Source organism: Branchiostoma lanceolatum, chromosome 12 (genome assembly GCF_035083965.1).
Source record: "Branchiostoma lanceolatum isolate klBraLanc5 chromosome 12, klBraLanc5.hap2, whole genome shotgun sequence".
Taxonomy (NCBI): Eukaryota; Metazoa; Chordata; class Leptocardii; order Amphioxiformes; family Branchiostomatidae; genus Branchiostoma; species Branchiostoma lanceolatum.
In genome coordinates, this window is record NC_089733.1 from 12,984,594 (window position 1) to 13,005,301 (window position 20,708).

The window sequence follows — 20,708 nt, forward strand, 5'->3', positions numbered from 1 at the left end:
GTATGCGGAGATTGGCAGGATTGGAAGGTTGACTTGGCTTTGGTCCAAGGTCTCACAGGCAGAAAAATGCAGACAGAATTAACGAATTAACGAAATTTGCAAAAACATGAAATTTTTTACGAAGGTACAAAAAAATGTATGAGACCTTCCATTCTTTAGCAAATGCAATGACCTGGTTGTGTTTTCATGTATCCAGTCTTTCGTCTAGACCTACATTGTAATTTTCCAAATATCAAAGACATCATTTTATCTTCTGAACCCACCCACGTCCATAGCCCTTCATTTTCGTCCCACCACCGGCTTTAAATCTGCTTAATAAATGTTACCATGGCAACATGACTTGTACCGGGGTAAAAATAGAGATACATGTATAAGGTGACCTAGAATCCATTGCCTGATGTTATTTTTGTGTTCTTGAAAAACGCTGTAACGTTTGTTCTTATGCTCGCTCTCATGTCTGCAGAGAAAGAAGCGCAGCAAAGAACAGGAGAAGCTGGAACGTCAGCAGAGGAAGGACACCAAGAGGAAACAAAAAGAAGAGGTTTGTTACAGTTTCTCCAGTCCTTCTTCTTTATTCTTATCTTTCTGTGCAAGGATGCTCGCCTATGACTCAAAATGGCACATGTTTGGGTGAAGGTAAAATTTGACTTGTGCTGGTATTTCTTATGTCTATCTGCACTGGTCCATGTATTGGGTTTATAGGTGTATGTGGATTTTCTCCCCGGTTCTCGCCCCATTTTTGGTAGACAGGGCATCCAAAAATGGGGGGGGGGGGGGTAACCTTTAAGAACCAGAGTTCACAATAGGCTCTATGGATTAACAATTACCTGGTACCTTTGTGAACCATTTTACATACTGCCCCAATGTGTGGGAGGAACACATGTACATGTGTATATAATTACCAAAGGAAACTGGACATCCTCTGGGCGTCCCCTGAAAAAGGGCGACATCTAGTTTCTTTGTTTTCTTAATGTAGGCCCTGCTAGCTTTTATCCTGCCTTATAAGTATTTTTATTGACTTTTTTTTCTCCCCAGGAAAAACTGAAGAAAAAGATGGAGAAGCAGAAGTCCAAGACGAAACCATTCCCGTTACCTCAGCAGAAGAACCTGAGTGGGAACTACTTCGGTCTGCCGATGGAGAAGATAGTCCAGTCTGAGGACAACCCCATCCCACTGTTTGTGGAGATGTGTGTCAAGTACATCGAGAACGAAGGTCAGACAATCTTCTCATCCTTCTAGACTGTTAAGAAGAATTCTTGAACGTGATAAAGAAGAAAAAAAAGTTTTAAGGATAGGATTTCCTGAGAAAAGTATTGACTTTATTTCCAAGTAAATGATGAATTAAATATTTGCTGTCACGCATTTCCCTCTCTTGCCGTGTGATATTTCCTTGCTTGTTTTAGAAGTTATCAAAATCATTGCAGTAAAAAGTGCTGTACAATGCAGGCTGCTGATTCCACAAATTGTTTTACAACTCAAAACACATAGAATTATGCCATATCAGCTCCTACACTATGAGTGAAGACATTTTAGACTCATTACCTAACCTTCTCCCTGCTGTCTAACTCTAGTACAACTGTACAGATCTACTGCTGAACGGCTATCTCACTTAAGGAAAATACAGTCAAACCTGTCTATAGCGGTCACTCAATGGACTGGCCAAAACTGGCCGCTAAGGACAGGTGGCCGCTATGGAGAAAATGTTGATTAATTGACCACGAGTGACACATGTTTTCAGTACCCACTGAGATACATTTATTCACCGTACAGTACACATGTAAACATTACATAGGTAAGGCACATTTTAGAAATTCGATTGTTGTTCTTTTACTTCTATTATGGGCTTGAAAAAAGAATTATTGTATCTGCCAACTCCAAAATCAATGGTTTGCTCGAGCTTCATGTCTGAACAGACCAGCATCGCCATACTCAACTCTTGATCCTTCGCGACTGCTTCGCTGCCGGCACACGCGTCACCAACGAGTTTTAATCATATGAAACAAAGTTCTTCGCAGCAAAATGCCCCCTAGTTAGTATAGAACAAAATATATGTTGCTCAGTTGCCACTTACTGTTCGTTTTCGACCGTTTTCAAACATAAAATCGTGGCGACAATTTTCCTAATCTGTTGTTGTTTGCTTGTCATGATCGGCTTCTACCATTATGCTAATAGGGTAATGAGAGGAAGGTCGCTCTTTTGAGGGCTTTTTTCTTTTCACAAAATTGCAACAGCCCAAATTTTACAAGATAGTAATGTTGTCCATATTTAATTTGAAGCTTTTGGTTCAGTAATTATCCTCAGTGATAGTTTGCAGCAAAATAGATTTAACACACTATACCTCCGCAACAGTGGTGTCTTCCGATGACCTTTATGCTGCTCCGCCATTTTGAAAATCGTGTTTGGGCACATTTTCGGATGAATTCCCGGGGAAAACGGCAATATTGGGCCGACATTGAAATAATTCGCCAACTTAGCGCATCAGATACACGTGCGGGTTGTATTTTCCAAAAACTACCGTAATCTTTGTCCAATCCAAATGCACAGAAATAGTCAAATATGCTACGATGTACAAACGCAAGCCATGTGAAGAAATACTTGACTTCGCGCGCGTCAAACCATGGATAATCTAACGAAGATAAAACATTCTTGTTTTCTTTATTATTATCCTGTCAAGTTGAGTTCACATAAACTTGATAACTGCATTAAAAAATGAAGATTTTGAACCCGGCGTGGGGTGGCGATGCGGCTTCCACCGGCGCACATTGGCCGTTATCTGCAGTGTTACTGTACTCGCGGGACCGAAAATCGTCTGGCCGTGACCGCGTTGGACAGGTGGCCGCTATAGCCTAATTCTTAATGCTTATGTCAATGGGAAAAATCCAAGGGACCGACAAAAAGTGACCACTATGGGCAGGTGGCCGCTATGCAAAGGTGACCGCTAATACAGGTTTGACTGTAGATGACATTCTTTGTTGAAGGAAGATTTAGATTTTTGTGACTGTTTATAGCAAAACTAAGAGTATCATAGAGTTCTGATGACACTGTGTCTCTTTCAGGTATCAGAACAGAGGGCATCTTCCGTGTGAACGGCAAGAAAGAGGATACAGATCTGATTCGTCTCAAGTTCGATGAAGGTACTAAGTGTAACAGTATTTTGTGTGTGGCTTTTATACTTTTGGTATGAGCTTTCTCAAAATGAACTGTAAATCCTTGTGAAATTAGCATTTCATCTTCAGAATGGAAGTGAATTTCGTAGCAAGTTTAGTGTCTTCCTAAGGTTGATGAAAAGTAGAAAAATCATCTGTAGGCATACAGGAAGTGCTCTTTTGTTTGTTAATTGTCTGAATGCACGTAAAAGAGTAATTGAATACAAAGTTAGAAAATCTAAAATTAGAAGAAAAACCGCATGCACAGGAGCGCCAAAAACCTATTGTTTTTTTTTCTTGGAACATTTAAACACTTTTGATGTGAGTCAAGGATTTGTCTCTTCTAGATAACACTCATTATACAGTAAGTATGATATGTGTAAGAATGTAGATAACTATGCTAACCTTTATTTGATTTTTACAGAGGAGATCACAGACTTGAATGACCTTCAGGTTGCCGACGGCGACCATAAGGTCAGTGTCAATGCTGCGGCGGGAGCGCTGAAGTCGTTCTTCGTGGAACTGCCCGACCCTCTCATCCCTCACAGCGTGCACGACGACCTGATCGTGGCGATAAGTAAGTTTGACTTCTTTGCATACTAAATACTATTTATTTTTGCAGAGACAAAATGAAGAAGGAGAAAGGAAACTTTCGTGGTGTATTGACTTTGGGGTTGAAATAATTCTGCAGTGCAGTAGTAATACTTTGGAAATGCATATTTGTTGGGGTCATGAATTCCCTGTGGAGAGGTTACCGCGAACACTGCAAAAAATGAAATCACAGCGGGTGTTTCATTATGCTGCTTCAACATTTTATTTCAGAAGTTCCACGTTATTTGCAGTAAATCAAAGGTACAGAATCTTTAACTTTCTCCCTGCTGCCTAACTCCCTGCTGTAACCAATAGAGAATGGGGTGCCAAACGGCTACTTCAGTGTGCAAGGCAAAGAAATTCTACTCTAGTAAGATAAGTGAGAATACAACATGTAGCTAATAGTGTTAATTGTGTCTTTAGGCACCAAAGACGATCAGATCAAGGTAAGAAACCTGAGGGAAGTCTTGAGGAAGCTGACACCCGTCACCCAAGCTGTCTTCAAGTACCTGCTGGAACACTTGTACAGGTGGGTAACCCTTGACATTGACCTTTCACCCGTTAGACTTTGTGATTACCTTAGTGAAGAGAAAGTTATGTTTTCATTGCTGGTTGGGTTTGTGGACAGCATATGTCAAGATATTCTTAATAGATTTTTGTGATATTTGGTATGTTTGTAGGTGTTGGCAAAGCAAAACACGAGTCAATTCTGGGCCTCCTACTAGCCTTTTATGGCACTGCAGGGGAACTTGTGTTCTGGATACGCTGTGGTCATGATGTTTTGGTGCCAGATAGCTCTTGGACTCGGAAAAAAGGGATGTAGGCTTTAGGCCCCCCCTAGCTGCTTTTTTGAACTGCAGGGGCTGCTTTTGTTGAAGACTTCGTTTCTTTCATGTTACTGTTCTGACTTTTTTTTTCCAAAACGAAATGCTCTTTGTTTGACTTTCGGGGGGACATGTAGTTGACATGAATTCTTTCCTTTCCTCCCTCAGAGTAAGCGAGTTTTCTTTGAAGATTCTATCATGTTACAGTTCGGACTTCGGACTGTTTTTTTTCCAAAACGAAATGCTGTTTGTTTGACTTTTAGCATAGTTGACATGAATTCTTTCCTTTCCTCCCTCAGAGTAAGCAAGTCCCCTTCCAAGATTCTTTCATGTTACAGTTCAGACTGTTTTTTCCAAAACGAAATGCTGTTAGATGATTTTTAGCGTAGTTGACAACGAATTCTTTCCTTTCTTCCCTCAGAGTAAGCAAGTTTTTTTCGAAGATTCTTTCATGGTGCAGTTCGGACTGTTTTTTCCAAAACAAAATGCTGTTTGATGATTTTTAGCGTGGTTGACATGAATTCTTTCCTTTCTTCCCTCAGAGTAAGCGAGTTTAATTTGGACAACAAGATGACGAGTGAGAACCTGGCCATCTGTTTCATGCCGACGCTGATGCGCCCGGACTTCAGTACCTTCGACATGGGCGCGCAGAGCCAGAAGATCCTCCTAATGGACAACTTCATCCGTCTGACGCCGCAAATTTACGAGGAGGCCGAATCATAACCCCGCCTGATCGAGCGGTGCCATTGGCTCCTTTCTAGCGCGTAGATTACCGGAGCACGGAAACAGTGAGGGCTTTGCATACAAAGCAGGAGCATTGCGGCTCGATTAGTTTGTATAGTTAAAAAATTACACTACGTCTTTAATTTGCTAGACCAGCAAGTGAAGCTGCACTTTTCACTCAATCAGAAAGAGGGCGCTTTGTAAAAGCTGATCTTTTCTGAAACAACACATGATGATGCTACCCAGCAAACATTTTCTCAAGGCGGAGTTGTGAAAAGGTCTTTTAGAGAGAGAGAAAATCCTTTTTGCAGCATCTATACAATGTGTATACATCAAACTTGATGGTGCAGTTGCTATGAAAGAAATTTTATGATATCATATTCATAAACGTGTTTTCACCATTGTACAGATATACTCTAATAATGTATTAAGTAGTGCTCGAATGTAGGACTGACAGTGCACATAATTATACAAAGAGTTGCACTATTAACACTATTGGAAGAGTTTTACAAATCATTTCCATGGAACAAATTAAGGAGGGGGTGTCCAAAAGGGTGACCCCCAAGTGTGTGTGAGCGATCGTGTGGTGAAACCTACTTGTTGTTAATATCATTAATAATTGCACAGAAATATGAATGGGCTGCAAAGGCATATTAACTGCCCAACATTTCTGATAATTGTTTTGTACATATGATGTTTCAGAGTGTCCTTTTTGCTGCTTTGTCAGGGTGTGCTAGGTTATGGGAAGGATGGGGACAGCTTTTTTCTTTCAGTTGTAAACAATTGTGTCATTTGTCTTTGTGCCTAGATACTATATCACCTTTGCTTACTCTTATAAAGTGGACATTGTTACAGAAGAGAGCTCCATTCCAAGTCAGTTCTGTAAGTGTGCTGCTCAATATTGGCTAGCTTTAGGTTAACTATTTTTAACAAGTTGTGCAAAAAGTTTTCCTTTTTTTCTCCTAGTTTTTGAGGGTGGAAGAAACGTTACAAAAACATCAATGCCTTAAATACTTCAAGTGTTCTCCACTACGCTTTGTTTCTGACTGGTTTTGTACAGCATTTTCCAGTACGCAAAGTCTTTGTTCAGTTTTGTCTGAGAATACATGTGTTGTGTTAAATGCAATGCGATTGGTTTACTATGTACAAAAATGATAAGGGTGTATTTGTAATGATGTGTAATTTGGGAAGCCATGACATGCTATTAAATATGGATACATTGCAACCTTCGTACTGTATAGGGTTGTTTGAAAGCTTACCCGTTCTGTCATTTTGTTGTTGCTTTTTTTTGGGTATTGTAACATTACTCAGTTGTAGATAGGGTCTTACAGTACAGATCGGCTGTACCTCCCCATTCTGCCTACTCGTTTGTGTTCTTCCATACATTTTGTAGCATGTTTGGACTAGTCCACTGATAATGTGAGGACATACAAGTACTACAGACCACACCATAAGAAGGCAGAGATGAAAACATGCAAATCTGCTGTTTTGTGGGTGTTGTTAGATTAATGTGAGAAACCATGAAATATGGGGAACTTCCTATGTACAGATGATACTGCTTTTAATAAACTGTACATTTGATACCATTGTAGTCCTAACTTACTTAACAAGTTTTGTATACATAGTGGTGGATTCCTTTCCCTCAAGGGAAGAAGGAATATGTTTATGTTTCTTGTTCTTCAAAACCTCTTTGAAGTACCCAAACCTCAGAATGTTTTGAACAGAGCTGTATAGATTACGCAGTTTGTAAAGCAAGAAGGCATGTGGTGTACTTTTTGAAACCCATCTATGGAATGTGCTGACCAATGAGAAGATTTGTTAGGTTGGCCAATGAATGGACACTTCATGAAAGCAGCCTAGGAAGATATTTGTGGCAGAATTTGTGGATGTGATGCAATCTTTGAAAAATGTTTTTCTTTCCTCTGTACAAAAAGATGTGAGTCTTTACAGTATTCAAATTATAGATGTACCATTGTCTTAATCACTACAGTGTTATTGAAGTAACACTACAATAGCACAACTTTCAAAGTATTTCAGATTACCATGCCTTTTTCCCATTAACTATGCTTCATGATCTTCCATAGTAAAATTCCAGGTTTTCCGGAATTTTCTGAGTATTTTTTTGTACCTATATGCACTCAATTCATGCTTGTGTACTCTTCAGTTACAGTCCGTAGCATTAAGAAAGATTGTACGGAAAATTGCTTATGACAATGTTTTATTTAAGACATTTAGTCAACTGATAATGAAAAATGCTGGTTTACTGAAAATACGTGTCCATGGTACCTTATTGTTGCTATGTGATGACTAATTGAAAAGTTGTACAGAAACAACACATTGTAATAGGAACTACAGCCAACAACTTTCTGTGCTTATTTGCCTCAGCCTGTAGAGTAGAGATCTTAACCATTTTTACTCCAGCGCTACTGCATTTTTATACCATAGTCTGCTGAAGAAATAAAGGGGCATGTACAGTATTTTGAATGGCAAATACGATGTTTGCGTTTGTTTTATATTATGGTCTTCCTAACACTGATGTATCCATATAGTTTGTTGTCCAAGTCAAACATATAACTAGCTGTCAGCCAAGCAGAGAGAATGTTTTCTTTTTCTAATAGGTAATGTGGATTCTCTGATTGGCTGACAGCTGATTAGAGGCCATGCCTTCAAAAGTGGAAACCTCAGCTCGGTTTTGCAGAGCGCTAGCCTCCCCAAGGTACATTGTAAAGGCCACAAGCGAGGCCCTGTGTAGGAGAATGTATTGAGGTCACAGTGTTCTGTCTGGGCAAATGTAGGCGAGCATCAGGTCGACCTCTTCACTCACCAGACCCCATGTCGGGTGGATATCATGGGGCGAACGGTGACATGACGTCATCTCCCAAACGTCTAAGAACACGGCCTTCGTTTCCGCGAAAACGTCTCTCATCAAGTTATTAAAATCCTCTGCGTACCAGTCGTCGGCTTGTAAGTACAAGTCCGGTTTTATCGGACGCCTATCTGGAGGAAACGAGCTCAGCGCTATGTTAGCTGACTTCACCACAACCAACGTGTCCTGCGATCTCTGATGAAGTCGCAAGATGGCGTCCCTGATTGCCAGTATCCTGCTGCGGTAGACCTCCACTGGTTCCGGGGTGAAGTGTGCCCAGATGTTGATGACGAACGTTACTCTGGGCCCGCCTTCTAGCCGGTCGAGCGCGTCGACTATGTACTCCATGTTGTGCACTTTGAAGGGGTTCCCGTGCACTGGGAAGTTGTGAAACTAGAGAGGGGAAATAAGTGATTGAATTGGTAAACAGAATTTCTGTAGTTGTGGCTTTCTTGTTACAATTGTCAATGAAGACGGTCAATTTTCAAGATATTGCATAAGATTAACGTTGCTGTATACAGTTGTTTTGCTGAAATAGCACTTGTAAGTACACGTAGCATTCCCACTGCCGTCGATAGTACTGATAGTGCTGTTCATGGTACTTAAATCTACTGTTCATGATACTAAAACTACTGTCCAAAGTAATGAACTAATGCCCAAGACTACAACACTGCTGTCAATTGTACTGAAAGTACTACCAATGGTACAGAACGTACTGCCTATGGTACTGAAACTGTTGTCCATGGCGCTGCATAAGATTAACGTTGCTATATAGAGTTGTTTTGCTGAAATAGCACTTGTAAGTATACACGTAGCATTCCCACTGCCGTCCTTAGTACTGATAGTGATGGTACTTAATCTACTGTTCATGATACTAAAACTACTGTCCAGCGTAATCAACTACTGCCCAAGACAACGACACTACTGTCCTTGGTACTGAAAGTACTGCCAATAGTACAGAAAGTACTGCATATGGTACTGAAACTGTTGTCCATGGCGCTGAATCTACTGGCCATGATACTTAAACTGCTATCCAAAGTAGTATAGACTACTTCTCGACACTACTGTCCACTGTTCTAAAAGTACTGTCTATGGTACTGAAACCACTGCTTATGATACCAAAAGTACTTCCTATGGCATTGAAACAACTATCCTTGGCACTGAAAGTACTGCCTACGGACGTCGTGAATGTCATCTATGGATGTCGTCGTAAATAAAGTCACGTCAGTGTGAGAACTTGCCTGGAAGTGCATGTGAAAGTCGGTCAGGTTGTTATGCACGGCGCACGGTCCGAGCCGACAGCTGTCCAGGTCTGGAGCCAGGCGGATCGGTTTGATGTCGAGCTTCATGTGAAGGTGCTCAAACCACTGACGGGCGGTGGAGTCCTAACAACAGAAATCAATCGATCATCCACGTTCATTAACTACTCGTATTATTCTTCTATATATTTATTATTTCAGGAGGAATCTTCGTTAATTTGTCCAGTCTCAGAATATAGTCTAACAAACTGGCATAACGCTCCTTGTAAATGTATCAAATTTTTGATGGAATGATATGTTTCTTCTGCAAGGATGAAGTCATTATAACAAGAGCAGCAACCTTTGTGACATCGACATTACGCTAAATGATAGCAGTGCCCAGAATCTCCCAGTTGCGCTGAATTAATCTGCTAGATTCATATCGTCGCTGCATAGACCACATTCCGAAATCCTTCACATGCTGGGAAGAACGGAAAACTCGTGGTGACGGAAGGGGCGAAACCACGGCAATAAATGAATACTAGTATTAGTAAGTAAACGGAAGGGGCAAGCATTTCCCAATACAGTCTGCTAATTAGCATAATACTTATTTGTGTCATGCCTGTTCCATTAACCCCCCCCCCCCATCAAATTCGTATCCAGTCTTTCGTGTACACTCGGTCAAAGTTAAAACTGTACAATACCACATGCACGAACCCCATGGATGATCAGGCTTTTCCCCGACAGACATGTGCTTGTGTCAAAGGTCACGCCTCCCAAATTACCCCCCCCCCCCCTCCGCAATCAGCATACGTCCCCGTATCCAGTCCTTCATCTGCACTTAGTAAAAGTTAAAACTCTACATGTACGCACCCCCTGGATGATCAGGCTTTCCCCCGACAGACACTGGGCGACGCTCTCGGCATCCGGGAACCTTCTGGCGTTGCAGTACCGACTGTACCACTTATCCTGGAGGAAAAACCCATCAGAGTCTGGGCGGGCACTTTCTGAGGACGGGACGCACTTCGGCAAAGTGGACGGGTCTGGATAATTAAACAGAAAGCCATCAGGAACATACATGTATGAATTTGTCTGTGAAAGTATACATCATGACTATCTTACACAAATGTATGATTGGTAGGTTAGATTAGTAGAGGTTTAGATTTAAAGAAGTAGAAAATTAGCCGTAGCTTGCCATGGTAGATTGATCAAAGTAGAGCTTTGTTATTCATACACTAGTTGTAAGTTAACTCATGAGCTTTCAACTTTATTCATACCTTGTCCGTCAAGTGTATTTACATATCATGCACTTTTTTCGGTATAACCCCGACCTCGCGTAAGTACGTCGACTGATAATGATAATTACATTGACGCTACGGATAATCGTTATCCTACCTTCCATGTATTCGAACATGAGTCTATATTCTTCACATCCGCTGAAGATGACGATGTGTGTGTCTTCCTCCGGGAGACTGGACCCTCCGTACGGGTGAAGACACATGCCGGTAGACATGTCTTGTAGTGTCCGAGTTGGAGTGTGGATGACATGTAAGCTATTTTCATCACAGTCCCTGGTAACAAAAATACAGTTCTAAACCATTAATCAAAATTGTAAAAAAAAGTCTACAGTTTTGCTGATACCCTAACCGATAGAATCACAATGTTCATTCAGGCCAGATATTTGCTAATTTAGCATAGCAAAAGACGATGTATTACTAGTATCATAGCTCATGTCGTTCACAAATACTGACAAAAAAATTCAGAAGAGGCATATAAATCATATGATCATATTTATTCAACATACTACATTTAGCTCTTTTGGGCAGGGATATGCAATAAGATCATTGTCATTGTCAATGTTTGTCACCATGATTCATTTCAAAATGTATGGTAGAACGATACTGCTCCTAATAAAGTATGGCATTTCCCTTACTGTACTTATAATCTCCACACTGCGGCGGATTATTTGTATGTTTAACCTTCCCCTTTAATACTGCCTAACTTGGTGGTTAGTTAGTTAGTTAGTTAAAATCCTCCCACATCAAAAGGTGTATAGGGCGGTGCTCATCCCCGTTTCATAGCCCTGGGCCACACTGTGGTGCAATCACTGCAGCAGGGGGCTAGTCCACTGGCAGTGGAGTGTGTTTAACTTCCATATTGTTCAAGAAGTATGTACCATTTATTTTTATAAAGTCTTAGGTATAACTCAACGCGCCTCTTGAACCCTGGCCTTCTGGTCCAAGTAATTTGAACCAGATGTGGCTAGTAACAGATGCGCAGACCACTACACCACAGGGACACCCCCGCCTAACCTGGTAACCAGTACACATTTGGTGCCAAACGGCTACCTCAGCAGGCGGAGGGTTATCTTACCCGAGTGTTATCTCTGTGCCTTCCTGGATTTCTCCCTTTGTGTTCAGAACGAGGCATTTCTTGGAGACAGCGTGCATGAGCCTGCCATTTGGCCAATGAACGAAGAGTTGTCTCTGACGATTACCACAGTCCTTTAGAACGAGCCTGTTTATTGGCTGTTCCTCGCCTGGATAGGTTTTCACGTGGAGACATTTGCCGCCGGAATGCCGTATGACACCTACAGTGGCGTAGGGAAAAAGTAGTTACGTGGATGCGATCGATATCACTCCTTAAATGTGTTACGGCTCACTGCACTCAAGAGGTTATCATCATCATAATATCTATCACAAATCATCATTATCATCATATGTATCACCAATCATCATCATCATGCGTATCACAAATCATCACCATCACCATCATCATCATCATCATCACTACATTCATAGCCATCATCGTCATCACTATCAGCAGCAGCAATCATAATCAACCATGAACATCACTATCATCATCATATTCATCATCCTCACCACCATCTTTATCATCATCATCATTGTTATCTTTGTCATTATCAACATCATCATAATCTATATATGATATCTACCGTAACGTTGGCAGTGCTTTGGATATTCTTATCTCATTGTATACTGGTGGCAGTGGTGGGATTCCTGACCTAGCTGTGGTGTCTTTATACATAGTGACGCTACTTACACGGGACGTTGTTTGCCGTCACGTTGATGCTAAAGGATCCACTGACCACCTGGTCGATATAAGTTCTGCAACGTATCAGGTAACTCATCAGTGATTGCTGGACAATTGCACATAGAAAATTTACAAACATGAAAACAATAGATACTGAGAAAGAATTAAGAAAATGCAAGATTACGGGAGCAGAATAGTGGTAAAATAATCAAAAGAAGTCACTCTACGATTGGTCGAGATGGGTCAGCAGATGGTTCCAATATGGCCGACCCATAACGTTACAGATAAGCACCCGTTTACCAAAGCGTACGACAGAACCGAGCTCTTTTTTTAAAAACGCAAAACCAACAATAAAGAGGAAAGACGGGGAAAAGGTAGACTTGAAAAGAAAGAAGGATAACATAGGGGTTATGGATAGTACAGTTTTTGTAACACTGACTCGTTAAACAGCCTGACTTCCTCCTCAGTGATCCCCAAGTACTCATGATCCCTCAGCCCTATGCCGCCACACCCCACGACCTTGTCACACGGGATGTCACCCGGCTGGCCACAGTACCATCCTGCCCGCGCATGCGCACTGGAGAAGTTACACTCTCTCTGGGAGGGGTCCGGGTTTGGGGACGGGAAACACTGGGTCTGGATGGTGTGGTTCCCTGTAGTGATATCATGAGTATTGGTCACATGTCCAACTTTCGTCGGCGCCCAAAAGCTACCTGTCACATCAGAATCGTGAGGAAATAACGTCCACAAGAAAAGACACAAGAAGGCCCAAATGAATACATTCGTGAACTCTACCATAGGACAGGTGATATTTTAGCCTTTTTAGAGCCGTTCAAACAAGGCCCAATGCTACGAACCTGGCTCTGCCAGTAGGCGTCGCCAAAATTATAGTACTGAGAATATATGGCAACTCTGCATTGCGCATATTGGGCATAACAGAAACACACATACAGAGAGAGAGAGAGAGAGAGAGAGAGAGAGAGAGAGAGAGAGAGAGAGAGAGAGAGAGAGAGACAGAGACAGAGACAGAGACAGAGACAGAGACAGAGACAGACAGAGAGAGTTGTGGTGAAGTAATGAATTGAAAGACCACTGTATAATAATTTCCAAGCAGATGTTGGGGATATCATAGCATTCTATATCTTGTCCCGCGTTTCTAACGTCTTTCCAACATTTTCTTGAAGATCAGACTTTCTCAACAACTGATGGCAGTTTTTCTGCACCGGCATAGAGGTTGAACATATCGTTAACTTTCAAACGTTGAGCAAGTTAGTAGCTTTGACAACTACGTACTGTGAAGCCAAAAGCGCCACCTACCGTCTGTAAAGCTACACGCATACACTCTCTTCCTCGAAGTGGGTCGTATCCTCTTCAGGACGTCTATGGTCTCGGCTGGGTGGATAAGTGTCACCTCTACCCGCGTCTCTCCGCTCCAGCTCAGCCAGAAACTCACGGTGTACGTACCGTCTCCGTGGTCGGTCACTCGCCCCGCAGAACTCGCTAACAACGAAGGGTTGAAAATTTTTGCCTTGAAGTAATCTCCTCCGCGAGTTTTCGGACGGTTCCGCCAATCCCTGGCCTGTATTCTGACGTGCAAACTGTCACCAAGGTGGTATATTGGTCCTTTAGTCAAAAGTTCAAGTTTACTTGTTGATGCACTTGTTAAAACATCAAACAGGTCTGTTGACAATTGAGTATTTTGTTGTATTTTGTTTACAGACGTTGTTTTGGGTCTCTCCGTGGTTTTGGTTATGTCGTCTACCGTATGGGGGTTAACTGTAGAAATATTGCCTTCAAATGTAGCATTTAGACGAACGACGATGTGTTCGGGATATTCCGTGGGTTCGTAGACCGTCGGAAGACCCGCGATTTCAACGATTGTCTGTTCGGGAGTTTCCGGAGGTTTCTCGGTTTGGTGCAATTCCGAGACTGGTATCTGTGTGGATTTCTTATTCGTTACGTTTTCTTTCAAATCAGAGAACACACGTGACCTTGGCCTTGGAACAAGTTTTGTAAATGATGCAGTTGTACTAACATTATGTATGACTTTGTTACTATCCTTAGGTTTTTGTGTGACATTCCCCTTTTTTGAGATAAATTCGTTCCTTCCAACAATGCCATCAGGCGCTGGGGTTTTGTTTACTGAGACGTAATCGTCGAGCAAAGTTTTCGGAGGAAATCCATTGATCTGTCGCAGTCCACCATTATCATCCAAGAATGCCCAACGATCTTGAAACGGTTCTGTGGAAGACTGGAGTCGATCGGTCTGGAAAATCAAAAGATGAAATGGAAAGACTATTTGTTATGTAACTTACAACCCATTGATATTGACTGAGAAATGTTAAGAAGGTAGCAAGGCGTCATTGAGGCTAAGGTTGTTGACTTAGAATCTAAAGATTAAGGCTCGTGGTTCGATTCCTTTAATTAATCAGTAGTAGTAAAAGAAAACACAGGAAAACATATCAAAAGTAAGATGGTAATTGACGTTTTGGATGAAAAACAATCAATATAAAACAAGGATGTCTGGATCAATGGCACTGACCCTTTCAACCACTTACCGTGTAGTAGTAAACACAGGTGGCCAGAAACCCGAAAAACAGGAGAACTCCAGCACCCTTCTGGCACACTGTCGCCTGTCCGCTCATGACTACAGCTCTGAAACAAAATGGCGTCCAGTTCTGTATGAGTTGTCCCCAACACGTTCTTGTATATATGTTATATTACTAACACACCTAAGTCGCATATCTTGTCCTTTTTACACCCAAAATATGTTTCCTTACTGTATTATCTTTCATGTTCCTAATTCGTGTAGTCACCATGCCCGAGCTGCTGATAATAGGAATCGATAATCCTTACAAATAAGAGATAAACAGTAAAGGAACAAGGTGAGAAAACGTTAACGACATACGCGTCGTGCGAGTTAGTAACAGCTGTCCAATTTCAATACCATCGTCGGAGAAATAGGTCAATGCCGTCTGTTGCAGTATTCTCTACTGTAATACCCCAGAATTCGATATTATTGACATGCGTTTTCAGGGTGACATTTTTACTTGGAGTACACGTGATGACGAGTTCTTTGAGAACTAGGGACCTAACTTTTTATCATGATTAAGGCCATGTTGATTTGATTATATGGATAACATCCACGCGCGCATCAATTTTCGTCCCATTCCAAAAATAAATTAAAAAGTTTTCCACCATACTGTAAATCATACAAAGCAACTGCAAAATGGTCAAATGTCATGCTCTGTATGTTCAGTCATTTGTTCACCCTTCCTCTCCACTTCAATTTCATAATGAAGGCACCTTTTTTATTTTTGCTAAACTTTTTTTTATTCGCACGCTCGCATCAGTTTTGAGGTTCCGGGAGGATGTCATCCATATAACAAAATCATCATGGCCTAATGGAGGGATACAACTTAAAAAATACCGGCGTCAATACAACCTTAATGATTCGTGTAATTGCAAATGCATACCCAAAGGTTAATCGCAAATACATGCAATGGATAAAGATAATACGTACAGTGATATTACTAGTAACAGATGGTACCTATATACTAAGATACTAATAAAGTGAAGTACTAAGATCTAGATCTACGTATACTTTTGTTGGGTTTGACTTCTTCGTTGGATGCAGCGAAAGGCGAAATTACATATACCCTCTTGATAATACATATATGGATTCCTTGATAATAAACATATTCGAAGACACACTCCTCCTTGAAGCATACGATGTTTTACGTTCTGGTGACCACGATACGGTTTGTGACATTCTTAACTATAAAGGATATATGCATATTCACCACGAAAACCACGAACATGAAACCACCGCGAAAATGTCAACATTTACAGCATTATGTGACGTATTTGGTCCAGATAACCTATGCTCGGAGGGGCCATGTTGAGTCAACGAACCTTGAACCAACAACGGTTCGTGTAAATAGAGAGAAATATTTCTGTAATCTTATCTTAATTACGACCAGTGTGCATTTTTTCCGTCGTGACAGCCACCAAAATTGGACAACGTTCTATAATAGTTCATTGTCTTGAAAACTTTGTATTGTTAAACGGTTAATTGTTGAACCATTGGATTTACATTTGTTCTTCTCCCAAAACAGGGAATGAATGCAAGCTTCCATGGTACAGTAAACTATCCAGAATATGTGTATCGGAGGGAGAGTTTATTGATATATATTCCACACAAGAGGCAGCACAGCCTGTACTACTACACAGGCCTTCGGCAGAATTTCAAAATTTCCAAAGAGTAGGGCGTTCTTTTTCACCTGAAAATCTACCCTGTTATACTAGTCTGTTCTACTAGTACACTGTACGGAGCCCAGTGACTTGCAAACATCTCTTGATCTTTAAAACTCGCCCAATGATCGAGAGAACACTACTTTGCTGACGAATGTCCTTTAGAGCTCGCAGACTTGTAGGGTGAAATATTTTCCTGCATGCTGTGGTGTGACACCGGCTTTAATCCGGATAGTTAAACATGTCCACTTGCAGTAAGACAAAAGATCACTCGCCAAAATTTGTAGGTACAATAAGTGTCTGTATCGGAAATCGATTAAAACGACATAACCTGTGGCTCACCTAATCCTTTTGTACTTTGGATATGTCGATTGTAATCTTTGAACAACTTGAATGTCCATCGAACGGCCTTGTCACATTCGTCGTAGGTCGTCGTACGATTTTGATGTCATGAGATTTTCAAGCAGGCTGTTGGACAGAACCAACCGCCGACAAGGATTTAAGACAGGCTTTTCCGTGACAAAACATATGAATCTAACCTGTGGGGACACGTTCCCGAGTCTCACAAGAATGCCCTCAGTCTGCAATCATACGATGAATGTGTCCATGTCGCTATCTAGGCACTTTGGACTTGAACGATGTCATCTTAAAAAGCATTTTGATTTTACCTGTTGTTGAAAATCTATAAAAGAATGTGGAAATCCCTAACACTGTAGCTGGACGTTGACCTGTGAGTCGTCGCTTTTATTGACGCTGTACGACTCAGCAAACACAGAAACTGACAACACGTTTGGATAGCTGTCTTAAAAATCAATCAATCTTCCACAAACACCTTTTGTTCTGTCAGATCTATTTGGCTTTTGCTATCTATTTCTCAAAATTAACCTCCTAAGTTTACTTTAAAGTTAGTGCAAAAGGTTTTTACTCCAACAAGAGAATTTGTCAGTATGACAGAAAGGGGTCGTCACAGAATATGTGAAGCCAAACAACGTGATTACTGTAGCATCAATATCCATCTATTCATCGATGTGTACTTTCTCTGCGTGGTGTTTGGATTGGTTTTGTCCTCTAGGACGCCATATATTAAATCTGACAATCACTACACAAACGAAAAGATTGACATCGAAGGACGGAGCAGATATGGCTGATTGAAGTGTACTAGAGTATAGAGTTTCTACGATTTTCGCACTGCATGTAATCGTAAGTCTACAGAATATGCATCTACCCACTACATCTGCTCAAAGGTGATTACTGTACATCTACTCACCAACCAGCCGCAGAAGAGTTGACTGGGTTTTAGTAACGATCCGGCCTAGCTCGGCCCAAACCTGGTCAGTTGTACGAAGTGCCGTTTTCCATCAGAATACGGTGTAGGTGGTGTCCACATGTTTCGTCCAAACTTTTCCCTCCTCACTTATTGATATGATGCAAACGAAAATGAACTGTCGCCGCCAACTTAATTGTCAACGGTGCATCATCAGAGTACCAGGCGACTACAGTACGGTAAGGATAGACTTACAAACACCTGGATAGGACTACAAATCTGTAACCAAGGACAGGCCAACATTTGAGGCTCTTTAAGGGGGTTGCAATTTCTAGGACGTTGTTTGAATGAAGTCACCGATTGAAGGAAATAGATTGCTCTTCATCTGCAGATATATCGAACGGATAGTAAAGGGTAACTCATAATAATGATCAGCCAATGTCGATTACAATGTAGGCATTGTTTTTTTTGCATACCTGTGAATATTTAAAACAATACGGATATTCGTCTTGTTCAAACACTAAAACATATACTAGTATCCCTAACTTGTAAACAAACTTTGCAAAGAACAGGAGTTGTCGCCACAAACTTGCCAGATGAAAAAGAAGTAGAGAGAACAGGGTTTCTTCAAGGCCCCATACCGACCCCCAAATCGAATAGGCCATAGGTGCTGGCAGTGTCTTGGTTGTTTGGCCGCCTTCTGAAGTGTCTGTGGAGTGGTTTAGTCACCCCTGGCCACCATGTTGGCCCACACGAGGGTGCGTGCCCAAACTCCGGAGCGGGCCGTGGGTTACCGTGATGTTTGTGTCTTACAACTTAACAGGTGGCTCAAATATTTTTCAACTTGTCTCAAACTTGTTTTTGTGTTTTTCTCCAACCGTTAAGCTACCAGAAATCCACGCAAAGCTTGAGTAAATTGTACATATTTGCGTCAGATACAAAACTAGACCCACGGAATGCGAAGTTAGAGGTCGCCGGTTACTGGCAAACTTATTAGCTTGTGGAGCGATCACAAGTCAAAGAGGAGAATTGAACAGGGCGGGTTTGATTAAACATTGCTTCTTTACATACACGTCAAGTGTTAGTCATGTCATTACGTAAGCATCAGCGCAACTTCAAAGGTCGTGTCTGAAAGTTTTGCGACACGTTTGCAAACCAGTACACAGCGGATTTTCATTGCCTACTACTGTACTAGTCTCTACTTGACTAGCTACGCTGGCTTTAGGGGGAACAATTTGCCAGGGGCCGGGAGTTATGCCATTACAGGGGAAACCTTCCCGCGGACTGACTCTCTTGGACATTTATTCACCCTACGTTTTGTCGAAATGTACTGCCAATATGCCCCCGTAGGAAGGCCCGGTGGAGGGTAGCATGCCGTAAATGCAGAAATGTTCGCAGTGGTTTTATGTTCGCGGTTTTCGCGGTGAGCTCTTAACTTAAAATCACCACGAAAAGCCATGTGGCTGAATCGCTACTATTGTTTCAAACGAGAACTCAAAACCACCACGAACACTCCATTTTCTCCCTACCTCGAAATCCCCCCCCCCCCGTGCATTTCTGCATTTACTAGAAGCTGAATGTTTGCAATGGATTACAAAATGTACTTCGTTTTTTGGGGGAGAATAATGAAACTGCTCCAAGGTCAAATCGACAATATCCCGTTTGTGACATGATCTGTCATCTGTTCGAACGCTGTGTTGATTCTGGGCGAAGCACATGCATTGGAGTCAATATTTAAAATGGATGTTAATGTAGCTAGGGACAGGCGCGGAATAATGATTTAAGTATGTCTCGTGCAAACAAAATGATGGGGAGCCGTATTTGTTCGTCGTAGGTTGGGAATCGAACTCATGACCTTTCAAATGGTGTCGTTGAGCAATTGGAAAATTTAAGTTTGATGTACATCATTCCAAATAGTGAGCTTTTAATATACAGAAACATTTTATGTCCAAGGACTCGGCAGTATTTATCCGTAAAGACTTTGAAAACGAATTTGAAAATCTGTTGGTTTGAATAATGAGGTGCATGATTTATATTATCTTTGTCAAGGAAGGAATTTTGGATAAACGAGAGGGTTGACTTTCCCCATTGTCGGGCTTCAAGTTGGAATAATAGAATATTGACGGTCTTTCATTTGTGACGCTTTATTTGACTTCAACCTATGTGCACTGGGCCTGTATCCGGTTATTTTAGGAGAACGTTGAATTGCACATGTACATAGGTGATATACGTTCCTATAGGGCCCATGTCTTTTCTTACTAAACCCTTAACAGCTTCTTTTTTTTACAGATGCTAGATGTCAGGTGGAATAGGAACCAGGTGAATTCCGAGCGGTCATCAGGGCCCTGATGATATACACGGTTTTTTCATTAGAACGAAACTTGACAAAGTACTAATGGCTATCATACTATTATTGTACTAATGACCGACCGATAGTTGTGTCAAGTTTCGTTTGACCAAGTCTATGGAAAAGCAGTCTACTACACCCGGCTGCACTATCGTACCTCACGTACCATACCAGCTGTTAAAGAGAACCCGTTTAGAGTTCACGAATAAAGATAAGCATGTGACCTCTATATTAATATTTGCACGATAATATGAATTTGGTCGGGACAAATCGTTTTATCCATCGGCACCTTATATTCTGAGGGCTTGAAGATTTTTTGCATTCTAAAGAGCAAAAAAGTAAATGGTAAAAATGCGCCAGCCTATTGTTGAAGAGTCGAAACCCTGTACCTGTAGCTAGAG

The 20,708-nt window shown here is 41.4% G+C and overlaps 2 protein-coding genes across 13 annotated transcripts in view; one reads left to right on the plus strand and one right to left on the minus strand.

Moving 5' to 3' along the window:
• The window catches only part of LOC136445837 (rho GTPase-activating protein 5-like), a 55,491-nt gene extending 47,716 nt beyond the window's left edge, over window positions 1-7,775 (plus strand). For 11 of the 12 annotated variants that reach the window (XM_066443989.1, XM_066443983.1, XM_066443994.1 and 8 more), the window contains 6 exons: window positions 464-541; window positions 1,036-1,213; window positions 3,057-3,134; window positions 3,571-3,723; window positions 4,161-4,266; window positions 5,104-7,775. In XM_066443989.1, the coding sequence (XP_066300086.1) occupies window positions 464-541; window positions 1,036-1,213; window positions 3,057-3,134; window positions 3,571-3,723; window positions 4,161-4,266; window positions 5,104-5,284 (774 nt within the window). In that variant the 3' untranslated portion in view covers window positions 5,285-7,775. Of the gene's footprint in view, window positions 1-463; window positions 542-1,035; window positions 1,214-3,056; window positions 3,135-3,570; window positions 3,724-4,160; window positions 4,267-4,729; window positions 5,048-5,103 lie in introns of those variants that run through there. The other variant, XM_066443990.1, reaches the window with a different exon arrangement.
• Window positions 7,486-18,423, minus strand: LOC136445840 (NXPE family member 3-like). The gene is made up of 10 exons (XM_066444004.1): window positions 17,964-18,423; window positions 15,001-15,097; window positions 13,760-14,708; window positions 12,882-13,095; window positions 12,452-12,516; window positions 11,762-11,978; window positions 10,784-10,959; window positions 10,262-10,431; window positions 9,392-9,535; window positions 7,486-8,543 (listed from the first exon to the last, which is right to left on the minus strand). Exons 2-10 carry the CDS (start codon window positions 15,085-15,087, stop codon window positions 8,052-8,054), a joined length of 2,514 nt encoding a protein of 837 aa, XP_066300101.1. The 5' UTR covers window positions 15,088-15,097; window positions 17,964-18,423; the 3' UTR covers window positions 7,486-8,051.
• Between the last annotated feature and the right edge of the window lie 2,285 nt (window positions 18,424-20,708).

Excerpts from the sequence above, each read along its gene's own strand:
- LOC136445840 (XM_066444004.1), bottom strand. The coding sequence starts at position 15,087 with ATGAGCGGACAGGCGACAGTGTGCCAGAAGGGTGCTGGAGTTCTCCTG. Across the intron at positions 13,096-13,759 it reads TGCGTGTAGCTTTACAGACG|GGAACCACACCATCCAGACC; the intron begins GTAGGTGGCGCT and ends ATATCACTACAG. Across the intron at positions 11,979-12,451 it reads GACGGCAAACAACGTCCCGT|GTGTCATACGGCATTCCGGC; the intron begins GTAAGTAGCGTC and ends ACGCCACTGTAG.